General features: G+C 47.3%; 1 protein-coding gene across 3 annotated transcripts in view; it reads left to right on the forward strand.

Annotated features, from left to right (window-relative positions):
* Window positions 1–12,763, forward strand: part of LOC115191039 (rho guanine nucleotide exchange factor 39-like) — a 35,496-nt gene extending 22,733 nt beyond the window's left edge. The window contains exon 6 of one of the 3 annotated variants that reach the window (XR_003877495.1): window positions 12,457–12,763. Coding sequence is in view for 2 of the 3 variants with exons in the window: in XM_029749039.1 (XP_029604899.1) it covers window positions 12,457–12,621 (165 nt within the window). In the remaining variant the exon portion in view is untranslated. The remainder of the gene's footprint in view (window positions 1–12,456) is intronic. The other 2 variants (XM_029749039.1, XM_029749040.1) reach the window with 2 other exon arrangements.
* Window positions 12,764–13,049: the final 286 nt, after the last annotated feature.

The raw sequence follows: 13,049 nt of genomic DNA on the forward strand, positions 1-13,049 counted from the left end.
CACCCCATACAGGACTGTATAAGACTATATAGACCACCCCATACAGGACTGTATAAGACTATATAGACCACCCCATACAGGACTGTATAAGACTATATAGACCACTCCATACAGGACTGGTTAAGACTATATAGACCACCCCATACAGGACTGTATAAGACTATATAGACCACCCCATACAGGACTATATAGACCACCCCATACAGGACTGTATAAGACTATATAGACCACCCCATACAGGACTATATAGACCACCCCATACAGGACTGTATAAGACTATATAGACCACCCCATACAGGACTGTATAAGACTATATAGACCACCCCATACAGGACTGTATAAGACTATATAGACCACCCCATACAGGACTGTATAAGACCATATAGACCACCCCATACAGGACTGGTTAAGACTATATAGACCACCCCATACAGGACTGTATAGACCACCCCATACAGGACTGGTTAAGACTATATAGACCACCCCATACAGGACTATATAGACCACCCCATACAGGACTGGTTAAGACTATATAGACCACCCCATACAGGACTGTATAAGACTATATAGACCACCCCATACAGGACTATATAGACCACCCCATACAGGACTGGTTAAGACTATATAGACCACCCCATACAGGACTGTATAAGACTATATAGACCACCCCATACAGGACTATATAGACCACCCCATACAGGACTGTATAAGACTATATAGACCACCCCATACAGGACTGTATAAGACTATATAGACCACCCCATACAGGACTGTATAAGACTATATAGACCACCCCATACAGGACTGTATAAGACTATATAGACCACCCCATACAGGACTGTATAAGACTATATAGACCACCCCATACAGGACTGGTTAAGACCATATAGACCACCCCATACAGGACTGTATAAGACTATATAGACCACCCCATACAAGACTATATAGATGTCAGGGACAAGATTGTAGACCTACACTGTCACTGTTTCTCTCTCCATTAAGGCTATCTTAAGTGTTACAGCCTCCATCCCTCTGTCTCTGTCTTTCCATCATTAAGGCTCTGAAGTGGTACAACCTCCGTCCCTCTCTCTCTCTCCATCATTAAGGCTGTCTTAAGTGGTACAGCCTCCATCTCTGTCTCTCCATCATTACGGATGTCCTAAGTGTTACAGCCTCCCTCCATCCCTCCATCATTTGACACTAAAAAGGTGCGATGGGGATAGTATCTGTGCTAATTATCCCTGTAGCTCATAAAGGACCTGTACCTCTATCAGCAGCATGGATGAAGTACCTCACTGAGGACTGATAATATGGAGGAAATTAAATGATCTGGCATTATGCCTGTTAGATTACACTCTCCCACTGGAAACACTTTGCTTCACTGTCTACTGACATGCCTCAATGTTATGTCTGATTTAATGATTTGTTCTGTAGGTCTGAGGATATTACACATCTGGTTAATGACGTTGGTCTGAGGAGTGAAACACGTCTGGTTAATGACGTTGGTCTGAGGACAGAAACACGTCTGGTTAATGACGTCGGTCTGAGGACAGAAACACGTCTGGTTAATGACGTCGGTCTGAGGACGGAAACACGTCTGGTTAATGACGTCGGTCTGAGGACAGAAACACGTCTGCTTAATGACGTCGGTCTGAGGACAGAAACACGTCTGCTTAATGACGTCGGTCTGAGGACAGAAACACGTCTGGTTAATGACGTTGGTCTGAGGACGGAAACACGTCTGGTTAATGACGTCGGTCTGAGGACAGAAACACGTCTGGTTAATGACGTTGGTCTGAGGACGGAAACACGTCTGGTTAATGACGTCGGTCTGAGGACGGAAACACGTCTGGTTAATGACGTTGGTCTGAGGACGGAAACACGTCTGGTTAATGACGTCGGTCTGAGGACGGAAACACGTCTGGTTAATGACGTCGGTCTGAGGACAGAAACACGTCTGGTTAATGACGTCGGGTCTGAGGACGGAAACACGTCTGGTTAATGACGTCGGTCTGAGGACAGAAACACGTCTGGTTAATGACGTCGGTCTGAGGACAGAAACACGTCTGGTTAATGACGTCGGTCTGAGGACAGAAACACGTCTGGTTAATGACGTTGGTCTGAGGACAGAAACACGTCTGGTTAATGACGTCGGTCTGAGGACAGAAACACGTCTGGTTAATGACGTCGGTCTGAGGACAGAAACACGTCTGGTTAATGACGTCGGTCTGAGGACAGAAACACGTCTGGTTAATGACGTCGGTCTGAGGACAGAAACACGTCTGGTTAATGACGTCGGTCTGAGGACAGAAACACGTCTGGTTAATGACGTCGGTCTGAGGACAGAAACACGTCTGGTTAATGACGTCGGTCTGAGGACAGAAACACGTCTGGTTAATGACGTTGGTCTGAGGACGGAAACACGTCTGGTTAATGACGTCGGTCTGAGGACGGAAACACGTCTGGTTAATGACGTTGGTCTGAGGACAGAAACACGTCTGGTTAATGACGTCGGTCTGAGGACAGAAACACGTCTGGTTAATGACGTCGGTCTGAGGACGGAAACACGTCTGGTTAATGACGTCGGTCTGAGGACAGAAACACGTCTGGTTAATGACGTTGGTCTGAGGACAGAAACACATTTGTTGTGCCTTTTTTATTTAGCCTTGTTCGTTTGGCCAGACCGAAAGTAGTGCACTGAATAGGGTGCAGCCAGATTTGCTTCACTTAAGGAAGTGTAGATCCGTGGAAAAATCTGTGTCCTTGAGCAAGGCACTGAACCCTAATTTGCTCTAGGGGTGCTGTACTACTGTGTCTGACCCTGTAAAACAACACATTACTCTGCACCTATCATACTACTGTGACTGACCCTGTAAAACAACACATTTCACTTCACCAATCATACTACAATGGCTGACCCTGTAAAACAACACATTACACTGCACCTATCATACTACAATGGCTGACCCTGTAAAACAACACATTACACTGCACCTATCATACTACAATGGCTGACCCTGTAAAACAACACATTTCATTGCACCCATCTGGTGTCAGGTTAGGCAACTACACGTGCCACGCTGATCCTCAACACAGGGGCTCCTCAGGGATGCATGCTTAGTCCCCTCCTGTACTGCCTGTTCACCTACGACTGCGTGGCCAAGCACGACTCCAACACCATCGTTAAGTTTGCTGACGTCACAACAGTGGTAGGCCTGATCACCGACAGCTATGATACAGCCTATTGGGAGGAGGTCAGAGACCTGACCGTGTGGTGCAAGGACAACAACGTCTCCCTCAAGGGGATCAAGACAAAGGAGATGATTGTGGACTACAGGAAAAGGAGGACTGAGCACGCCCCCATTCTCATCGACGGGGTTGTAGTGGAGCAGGTCGAGAGTTTCAAGTTCCTTGGTGTCCACATCACAAGCAAACTATCGAGGTTCAAACACACCAAGACAATCGTGAAGAGGGCACGACAAAACCTTTTCCCCCTCAGGAGACTGAAAAGATTTGGCATGGGTCCTCAGATCCTCAAAAGGTTCTACAGCTGCACCATCGAGAGCATCCTGACCGATTGCATCACGGCCTGCTATGGCAACTGCTCGGCCTCTGACCGCAAGGCACTACAGAGGGTAGTGCGTATGGCTGAGTACATCACTGGGGCCAAACTTCCTGCCATCCAGGACCTGTATACTAGGCAATGTCAGAAAAAGGCACAAAAAATTGTCAGTCTCCAGTCACCCTGTTCTCTCTGCTACCGCACGGCAAGCGGTACCGGAGCGCCAAGTCTAGGACCAAAAGGCTCCTTAACAGCTTCTACCCCCGAAGCCATAAGACTGCTGAACAATTAATCAAATGGCCACCGGACTATTTACATTGATCCCCCCCATTTGTTTTGTACACTGCTGCTACTCGCTGTTTATTATCTATGCATAGTCACGTCTCCCCTACCTACATGTACAAATTACCTCAACTAACCTCTACCCCCTGTATATAGCCTCATTATTGTTATTTTATTGTTACTTAAAAAAAAAAACATTTTTTACTTTTGTTTATTTGATAAATATTTTCTTGACCTGTTGGTTAAGGGCTTGTAAGCAAGCATTTCACGGTGTTAGGTCAAGCCTAAATACATTCAGGAGTAGAAATGTGCTTAACATATCGCAAAGTTAGTTGCATGGACTCATTCCTTGTTCAATAATAGAGGTTAACATGGTTGATGAATGACTATCCCATCTCTGTACCCCACACATTATCTGTAAAGTCCCTCAATTCAGGAGTGAATTTTAAGCCCAGATTCAACCACAAATACCAAGGTTAATGCCTCGCAAGGAAGGGCACTGATTGGTAGATAAAAAAAAAAAATATATATTTTATATATACGTTTTTGTTATTTTGTTTGTGTCAAATAAAGTAAGAATGAGCACTCTACACGCTGTGCCTTGGTCCCCTTTCATCGACTGCTGTGACAGAACTACCCACCACCAACGGACCAAGCAGCGTGCATTCTCGAGGAGGAAGAGCAGGACCCAGCAGTATGGTTCAGAGGAGTGGACCTGGGAGGAGATCTTAGATGGGTCAGGACCCTGGACAAGCCCTGGGGAGTATCGCTGTCCACAGTGGGAGATTGAGGCAGTGAAGGTGGAACGACGATACTGGCAGGAACGGCTAGGCAGGCAAGAAGAGGCCGAGAGGCAGCGGCCAAACAATTCTTTTGGGGGGGCACACGGGTAGATTGGCGAAGGCGAGGTTAAGACCTGAGCCAACTCCCCGTGCTTACCGTGGGGAGCGAGTGACGGTAGAAGCACCGTGTTGTGCGCACGGTGTCGCCCATGCGCACTCACAGCCCCGTGCGCTCGGTGCAAGCTCCTCACCGTTGCGTGCTAGAGTTGGCCGGCAGCCAGGGAGAAGTGCACCGGTTCAACGTATATCTGGTCTCCGGTGCGTCTCCTCGGCCCAGGTTATCCTGCGCCAGCTCTACGCACGGTAACCCCAGTTCGCCAGCTCAACCCAGTGCAGCCTATTCCAGCTCCCCGCCCTCGCTGGGCTATGGTTAAGATCGAGCCAGGACGGGTTGTGCCAGCCCTAAGCGCCAGACCTCCAGTGCGCCTCCAAGGCCCAGTGCGTCCTGTGTCTGCTCCTCGCACTCTTCATCCAGTACGCCTCCATAGCCCAGTACGGCCTGTGCCTGCTTTGAGCAAGCGGTCCTCAGTGCGTCTCCCCAGTCTGTTGAGACCGGTTCCAGCTCCCCGTAGGAAGCCTCCAGTGATGATCAATGGTCCGAAGCCTCCAGTGATAAACCATGGCACGAAGCCTCCAGTGATGATCCATGGCCGGGGCCTGTAGTGATGATCCATGGCACGAAGCCTCCAGTGATGATCCATGGCACGAAGCCTCCAGTGATGATCCATGGCCCGGAGCCTTTAGGGATGATCCATGGCCCAGAGCCTGTAGGCATGATCCATGGCACGAAGCCTCCAGTGATGATCCATGGCCCAGAGCCTGTAGGGATGATCCATGGCACGAAGCCTCCAGTGATGATCAATGGCCCGGAGCCTCCAGTGATGATCCATGGCACGAAGCCTCCAGTGATGATCCATGGCCCAGAGCCTGTAGGGATGATCCATGGCACGAAGCCTCCAGTGATGATCCATGGCACGAAGCCTCCAGTGATGATCCATGGCCCAGAGCCTGTAGGGATGATCCATGGCACGAAGCCTCCAGTGATGATCAATGGCCCGAGCCTCCAGTGATGATCCATGGCACGAAGCCTCCAGTGATGATCCATGGCCCAGAGCCTGTAGGGATGATCCATGGCACGAAGCCTCCAGTGATGATCCATGGCACGAAGCCTCCAGTGATGATCCATGGCCCAGAGCCTGTAGGGATGATCCATGGCACGAAGCCTCCTGTGATGATCCATGGCCCAGAGCCTGTAGGCATGATCCATGGCACGAAGCCTCCAGTGATGATCAATGGCCCGGAGCCTCCAGTGATGATCCATGGCACGAAGCCTCCAGTGATGATCCATGGCCCAGAGCCTGTAGGGATGATCCATGGCACGAAGCCTCCAGTGATGATCCATCGCCCGGAGCCTCCAGTGATGATCCATCGCCCGAAGCCTCCAGTGATGATCCATGGCACGAAGCCTCCAGTGATGATCCATGGCACGAAGCCTCCAGTGATGATCCATGGCACGAAGCCTCCAGTGATGATCCATGGCCCGAAGCCTCCAGTGATGATCCATGGCCCGGAGCCTCCAGTGATGATCCATGGCCCGGAGCCTCCAGTGATGATCCATGGCCCAGAGCCTCCAGTGATGATCCATGGCCCAGAGCCTCCAGTGATGATCCATGGCCCAGAGCCTCCAGTGATGATCCATGGCCCAGAGCCTCCAGTGATGATCCATGGCCCAGAGCCTCCAGTGATGATCCATGGCCCGGAGCCTCCAGTGATGATCCATGGCCCAGAGCCAGTAGTGATGATCCATGGCACGGAGCCTGCAGCAAAGGTCCTCAGCCCTGAGCCTCCGGCGGCGGTCCTCAGCCCTGAGCCTCCGGCGGCGGTCCTCAGCCCGGAGCCTCCGGCGGCGGTCCTCAGCCCGGAGCCTCCGGCGGCGGTCCTCAGCCCGGAGCCTCCGGCGGCGGTCGGCAGCGCAGAACCTCTGGTAATGATCCACAGGTCAGGGTTCCAGAAGCAGAGGGATCTGCGGGCAGAACGGGGGCTACGCCCGGAGCCGGAGCCACCTCCGTAGCTGGAGGATTGGCGGAGGGTCTGGGTGTAGCACAGGAGCCGTCACGGACGGTGGCCACCCTCCCTTCCCTCCCTTTTTGTTTAGGGTTGTTTTTGTGGGGTTTTGGTTTGTGTGCAGTCGGGGTCTGCACCTTCGGGGGGGTACTGTCACCTGACCAGTGAAAGAGGTCATTTGCCATAGTAGAGTGGTCAGGGCGTGGCAGGGGGGGTTTGTTTTGTACGTATTTTGGGTTTTCTGTTTCTATGTGGGTTTGTTCTAGTTATCATTTTCTATGTGTGGTTTTCATGTTCGGCCGGGTATGGTTTCCAATCAGAGGCAGGTGTCTTTCGTTGTCTCTGATTGGAAGCCATACTTAGGCACCCTGTTTTTCCTTTGGGGTTGTGGGTAGTTGTTTTCCGTTTTGTCTGAGTACTTTACGGAACTGCTGGCTGTCGTTTTGTTATTTTGTTTAAGTGTTCTCATCAAATAAAGTAAGAATGAGCACTCTACACGCTGTGCCTTGGTCCCCTTTCATCGACCGCTGTGACAGTTGTACAAACTCCACAATACTAACCTAAATAACAGAGGGGAAAGAAGGATGCCTCTACAGAATAAACATATTCCAAAACATGCATCCTATTTGCAATAAGGCACTTAAAGTACCAGTCAAAAGTTTGGACACCTACTCATTCAAGGGTTTTTCTTTTATGTTTTACTATTGTCTACATTGTAGATGAATAGTGAAGACATCAAAATGATGAACTAACACATATGGAATCATGTAGTAACCAAAACAGTGTTAAAGTATTCTCCTTTGCCTCGATGACAGCTTTGCACACACTTGGCATTCTCTCAACCAGCTTCATGAGGAATTGCGTTCCCACATATGCTGAGCACTTGTTGGCTGCTTTTCCTTCACTCTGCGGTCCAACTCATCCCAAGCCATCTCAATTGGTTTGAGGTTGGGTGATTTTGGAGGCCAGGTTAAATGGCCCTTACACAGCCAGGAGATGTGTTGGGCATTGTCCTGTTGACAAATAAATTATAGTCCCACTAAGCGCAAACCAGATAGGATGGTGCATCACTGCAGAATGCTGTGGTAACCATGCTGGTTAAGTGTGCCTTGAATTGTAAATAAATCACAGACAGTATCACCAGCAAATCACCATTACACTTCCTCCTCCATGCTTCACGGTGGGAACCACAAATGCGTATATCATCTGTTCACCTTCTCTGCATCCCACAAAGACACGGTGGTTGGAACCAAAAATCTCAAATTTGGACTCATCAGACCAAAGGACAAATTTCCTCTGGTCTAATGTCCATTGCTCGTGTTTCTTGGCTCAAGCAGGTATCTTCTTCTTCTTATTGGTGTCCTTTAGTAGTGGTTTCTTTGCAGCAATTCAACCATGAAGTCCTGGTTCAGCAGCATACCACCCTGCATCCCACTGCTGGCTTGCTTCTGAAGCTAAGCAGGGTTGGTCCTGGTCAGTCCCTGGATGGGAGACCAGATGCTGCTGGAAGTGGTGTTGGAGGGCCAGTAGGAGGCACTCTTTCCTCTGGTCTAAAAAATATCCCAATGCCCCAGGGCAGTGATTGGGGACATTGCCCTGTGTAGGGTGCCGTCTTTCGGATGGGACGTTAAACGGGTGTCTTGACTCTCTGAGATCATTAAAGATCCCATTGCACTTATTGTAAAAGGAGGGGTGTTAATGCTGGTGTCCTGGCTAAATTCCCAATCTGGCCCTCATACCATCACGGCCACCTAATCATCCCCAGCTTACAATTGGCTCATTCATCCCCCTCTCTCCTGAAACTATTCCCCAGGTCGTTGCTGTAAATTAGAATGTGTTCTCAGTCAACTTACCTGGTAAAAAAAAAATTCACGCGGTCTCCTCTGAACAGTTGATGTTGAGATGTGTCTGTTACTTGAACTCTGTGGAGCATTTATTTGAGCTGCAATTTGAGGTGCAGTTAACTCTAATGGACTTATCCTCTGCAGCAGAGGTAACTCTGGGTCTTCCTTTCCTGTGACGGTCCTCATGAGAGCCAGTTTCATCATAGAGCTTGATGGTTTTTGCAACTCCACTTGAAGAAACTTTCAAAGTTCTTGAAATGTTCCATATTGATGGACTGTAATGATGGACTGTCGTTTCTCTTTGCTTATTTGAGCTGTTGTTGCCATAATATGGACTTGGTCTTTTACCAAATAGGGCTATCTTCTGTATACCAGCCCTACCTTGTCACAACACAACTGATTGGCTCAAACGCATTAAGAAGGAAAGCTATTCCACAAATTAGCTTTTAAGAAGACACCTGTTAATTGAAAGGCATTCCTGGTGACTACCTCATGAAGCTGGTTGAGAGAATGCCAAGCGAGTGCAAAGCTGTCAAGGGAAAGGGTGACTACTTTGAAGAATCTCAAATATAAAATATATTTCTATTTATTTATTTATTTAAAAAAAAAAATGTGGTTACTACATGATTCCATATGTGTTATTTCATTGTTTTTATGTCTTCCCTATTATTCTACAATGTAGAAAATAGAAACAATTAAGAAAAATCCTTGAGTGAGTAGGTGTGTCCAAACTTTTGACTGGTACTGTAAGTAATACTGAAAAAAAAAAATAGCTGCATCATGTTATGGGTATGCTTATCATCTGAAGGGAGTTTCTTAGGATAAAAAGAAATGGAATACAGCTATAAGCACAGGAAATATCCTAGAGGAAAACCTGGTTCAGTCTGCTTTCCAACAGACACTGGGAGACATTCATCTTTCATCAGGACAATAACCATAAAACATGAGGCCAAATCTACACTGGAGTTGTTTACCAAGACGACATTGAATGTTCCTGAGTGGCCTAGTTACAGTTTGAATTGAAATCGGCTTGGAAATCTCCAGCAAGACTTGAAAATGGCTGTCGAGCAATGATCAACAACCAACTTGACAGAGCTTGAATCATTTTTTTTTTAAGAATAATGGACAAATATTGTACAATCCATGTGTACAAAGCTCTTAGAGATTTGCCCAAAAAGACTCACAGCTGTAATCGCTGCCTAATGTGTTTTATACAAAGTGTTGACTCTGGTGTGAATACTTATGTAAATTATATTTCTGTATTTCATTTTCAATACATTTGCAACAATTTCTAAAAACATGTTTTTAATTTTTGTCATTATCTGGTATTGTGTGTAGGTGGGTGTGTGAATCTATTTTCAATTCAGGCTGTAACACAACACAATGTGGAATAAGTCAAGGGGTATGAATACTTTCAGAAGGCACTGTTTTTATCACCTCAGCCTGTTAACACGCTAACGGGTCTCTAACACGCTAATAACACACAGCCCCATGTTTCAGCAATTACAGGCGTGTTAGCTATGTAGACCCGGTGGAGGAATCAATTCCAACTCCCCTGCTCTGTTCCTAATCAATGAGATCAGTCAATGGTCTATCTGCAGACAGACTCATCCTTCCTCTTAACCAAAGACATTCATATCACTGCAGCTGTCGGCTCCGTGCAGGGTTAACCACAGGTAACCAACCACAGGTAACCAACCACAGGTAACCAACCACAGGTAACCAACCACAGGTGACTAGGAGAGGATGCTAGGTAGGTAGAGATGTCGTGGCTCTTCAGTAAGCAGTATTTTAGGTTTGAGGTCTTCACTCACAGAGATGTTAGCTCCATAGTGTTGAAATGTTAGTTTCTGATTTCCCTCTTGTTCATCAGTGATTCCTCTCACGTTGAGCTCATCATCGCAGTGTAAACACACCAAATTCCCTTTTCTCCGTTTGGTTTTTCCTGGTTTCCCTTTTTCCAGGTTTTTGGCTCTCAGAATCATTTTAAATCTTTTTTATAGAAAACACAAATGGATATTTTTAAGTCCACAACAATGTTTAAACCACATCAGGAGACCGTTTTTTACGTCTTGGAAATATTGAAGAAATTTCCATTGTTGGGGGGATGTAGTTACCCTTTAATTCCAGTGTGCACCAGGAAGAGACTGTTGATTGGTTAAGAGGTGTTATTGTGGTCAGTGTGCACCAGGAAGAGACTGTTGATTTGGTTAAGAGGTGTTATTGTGGTCAGTGTGCACCAGGAAGAGACTTGATTGGTTAAGAGGTGTTGTTGTGGTCAGTGTGCACCAGGAAGAGACTGTTGATTGATTGAGGTGTTGCTGTGGTCAGTGCTATCTGGGATCCTTGGGATGTCCCTACCCTAAACCGTAGCCTTAATCCTTTATTTTATTTATCCTTTATTTAACTAGGCAAGTCAGTTAAGAACAAACCCGGACGACGCTGGGTCAATTTTGCTCCCCACTATGGTACTCCCAATAACGGCCAGTTGTGATACAGCCCGGAATCGAACCAGGGTCTGTAGTGAATCCTCTAGCACTGAGTTGCAGTGCCTTAGACCGCTACGCCACTCGGGAACCCTTTCCCTAACCATAACCCTTACCATAATGCTTACCGTAACCGTTTTTAAATTTCAACGCGGCAAGGAGGTCCCAAGGATCCCAGATAGCACGGACTGTGTTGCTGTGATGCTCTTGTGATTGCAGAGTTTGCGAAAAAAATGGCCACTGGATGAATGCAAATAATCATGATCCCATTCTGCCAGCTAGGCTACTTTTTGTAGTTAACATTTTAATTGAGCCTTTCCTGCTCTACCAGAATACTGGTGTCATTAACATTATCGCTAACGGCTGTTACACACACAGGCAGGGGAATTCCTGTGGCGTTTCAGAAAGCTGCATGAAAACACCAATCCCTGATGCATTATGGTCATGTCTTATGGTTCACCGGAATGAAAGTTCAATAGATTTTTTTTAAATATTATTGAGTTGCGTTTTAATGTCTGGATTCTGTCCGCGTTTTCCGTAAACGCTGATTTTCTTGGGCCCTACAGCAGCCATGCTAGTTTTGATGGCTGACAAGATTAGTCTCTCTTTCTGTTGTCATATTGTTGACACTCATGTTGACATGATTTACCCGTGCATATTTAATGAGAGCGTGCTCAAACACACACACACACACACAGACGCTCACAAACACGCTCACAAACACACACATATTGTCACTCTCACACACAGACTTCCCCTTCCACCCTGACTGCCAACCCAGAGAGATAATGACTGACATAAAGGTGATTGGTGTTGGGGGGAGTACACAGACAGACAGCGACAGGGGCCACACAGACAGACAGCGACAGGGGCCACACAGACAGACAGCGACAGGGGCCACACAGGCAGACAGGGGCCACACAGGCAGACAGGGGCCACACAGGCAGACAGGGGCCACACAGACAGCGACAGGGGCCACACAGACAGACAGCGACAGGGGCCACACAGACAGACAGCGACAGGGGCCACACAGGCAGACAGGGGCCACACAGGCAGACGGGCCACACAGACAGACAGCGACAGGGGCCACACAGAGAGATGGCGATATGTGTGATGAGACAGGCTGCTGTTAAAACAGTCTCAGGACAGGATTCTATCGGTTGTGGACAGTTGTTCTGGTTGCTACTTTCACAAGTGTTTTTGATGTTCACAGCAGCTCACCCTCGTTGGAGGGAGTTGAAATGCCCTTGATTTAGAAACTGACTGTCCTGTGGCATGTTCTGTTCTGAGAGGTCATCTCTGTCAAACTCTTCGCTCTCCTCTGTTAGTGGAGGACTCAGGGTGAATATTAAATGGTGTCTGTTCTCTGTCCTCAGCTCCAGGTAAAGAAGAACAAGGCCTTTAGAAGGTTTAAGAAGCTCCAGGAGTCCAGACCAGAGTTCCACAACTGTAAACTAGAGGACCTGCTCCCACTGCCCATACAGCGCATCCAGCAGTATGTTACCCTGTTTCCATACACACACCTTATACACCCCATCTAACAGTATGTTACTGTTTCAATACACCTTATACACCCCATCTAACAGTATGTTACTGTTTCAATACACCTTATACACCCCATCTAACAGTATGTTACTGTTTCACTACACCTTATACACCCCATCTAACAGTATGTTACTCTGTTTCACTACACCTTATACACCCCATCTAACAGTATGTTACTCTGTTTCCATACACCTTATACACCCCATCTAACAGTATGTTACTCTGTTTCACTAGACCTTATACACCCCATCTAACAGTATGTTACTGTTTCACTACACCTTATACACCCCATCTAACAGTATGTTACTCTGTTTCCATACACCTTATACACCCCATCTAACAGTATGTTACTCTGTTTCCATACACCTCATACACCCCATCTAACAGTATGTTACTCTGTTTCACTACACCTTATACACCCCAT

Source organism: Salmo trutta, unplaced genomic scaffold, assembly GCF_901001165.1.
Source record: "Salmo trutta unplaced genomic scaffold, fSalTru1.1, whole genome shotgun sequence".
NCBI lineage: Eukaryota > Metazoa > Chordata > Actinopteri > Salmoniformes > Salmonidae > Salmo > Salmo trutta.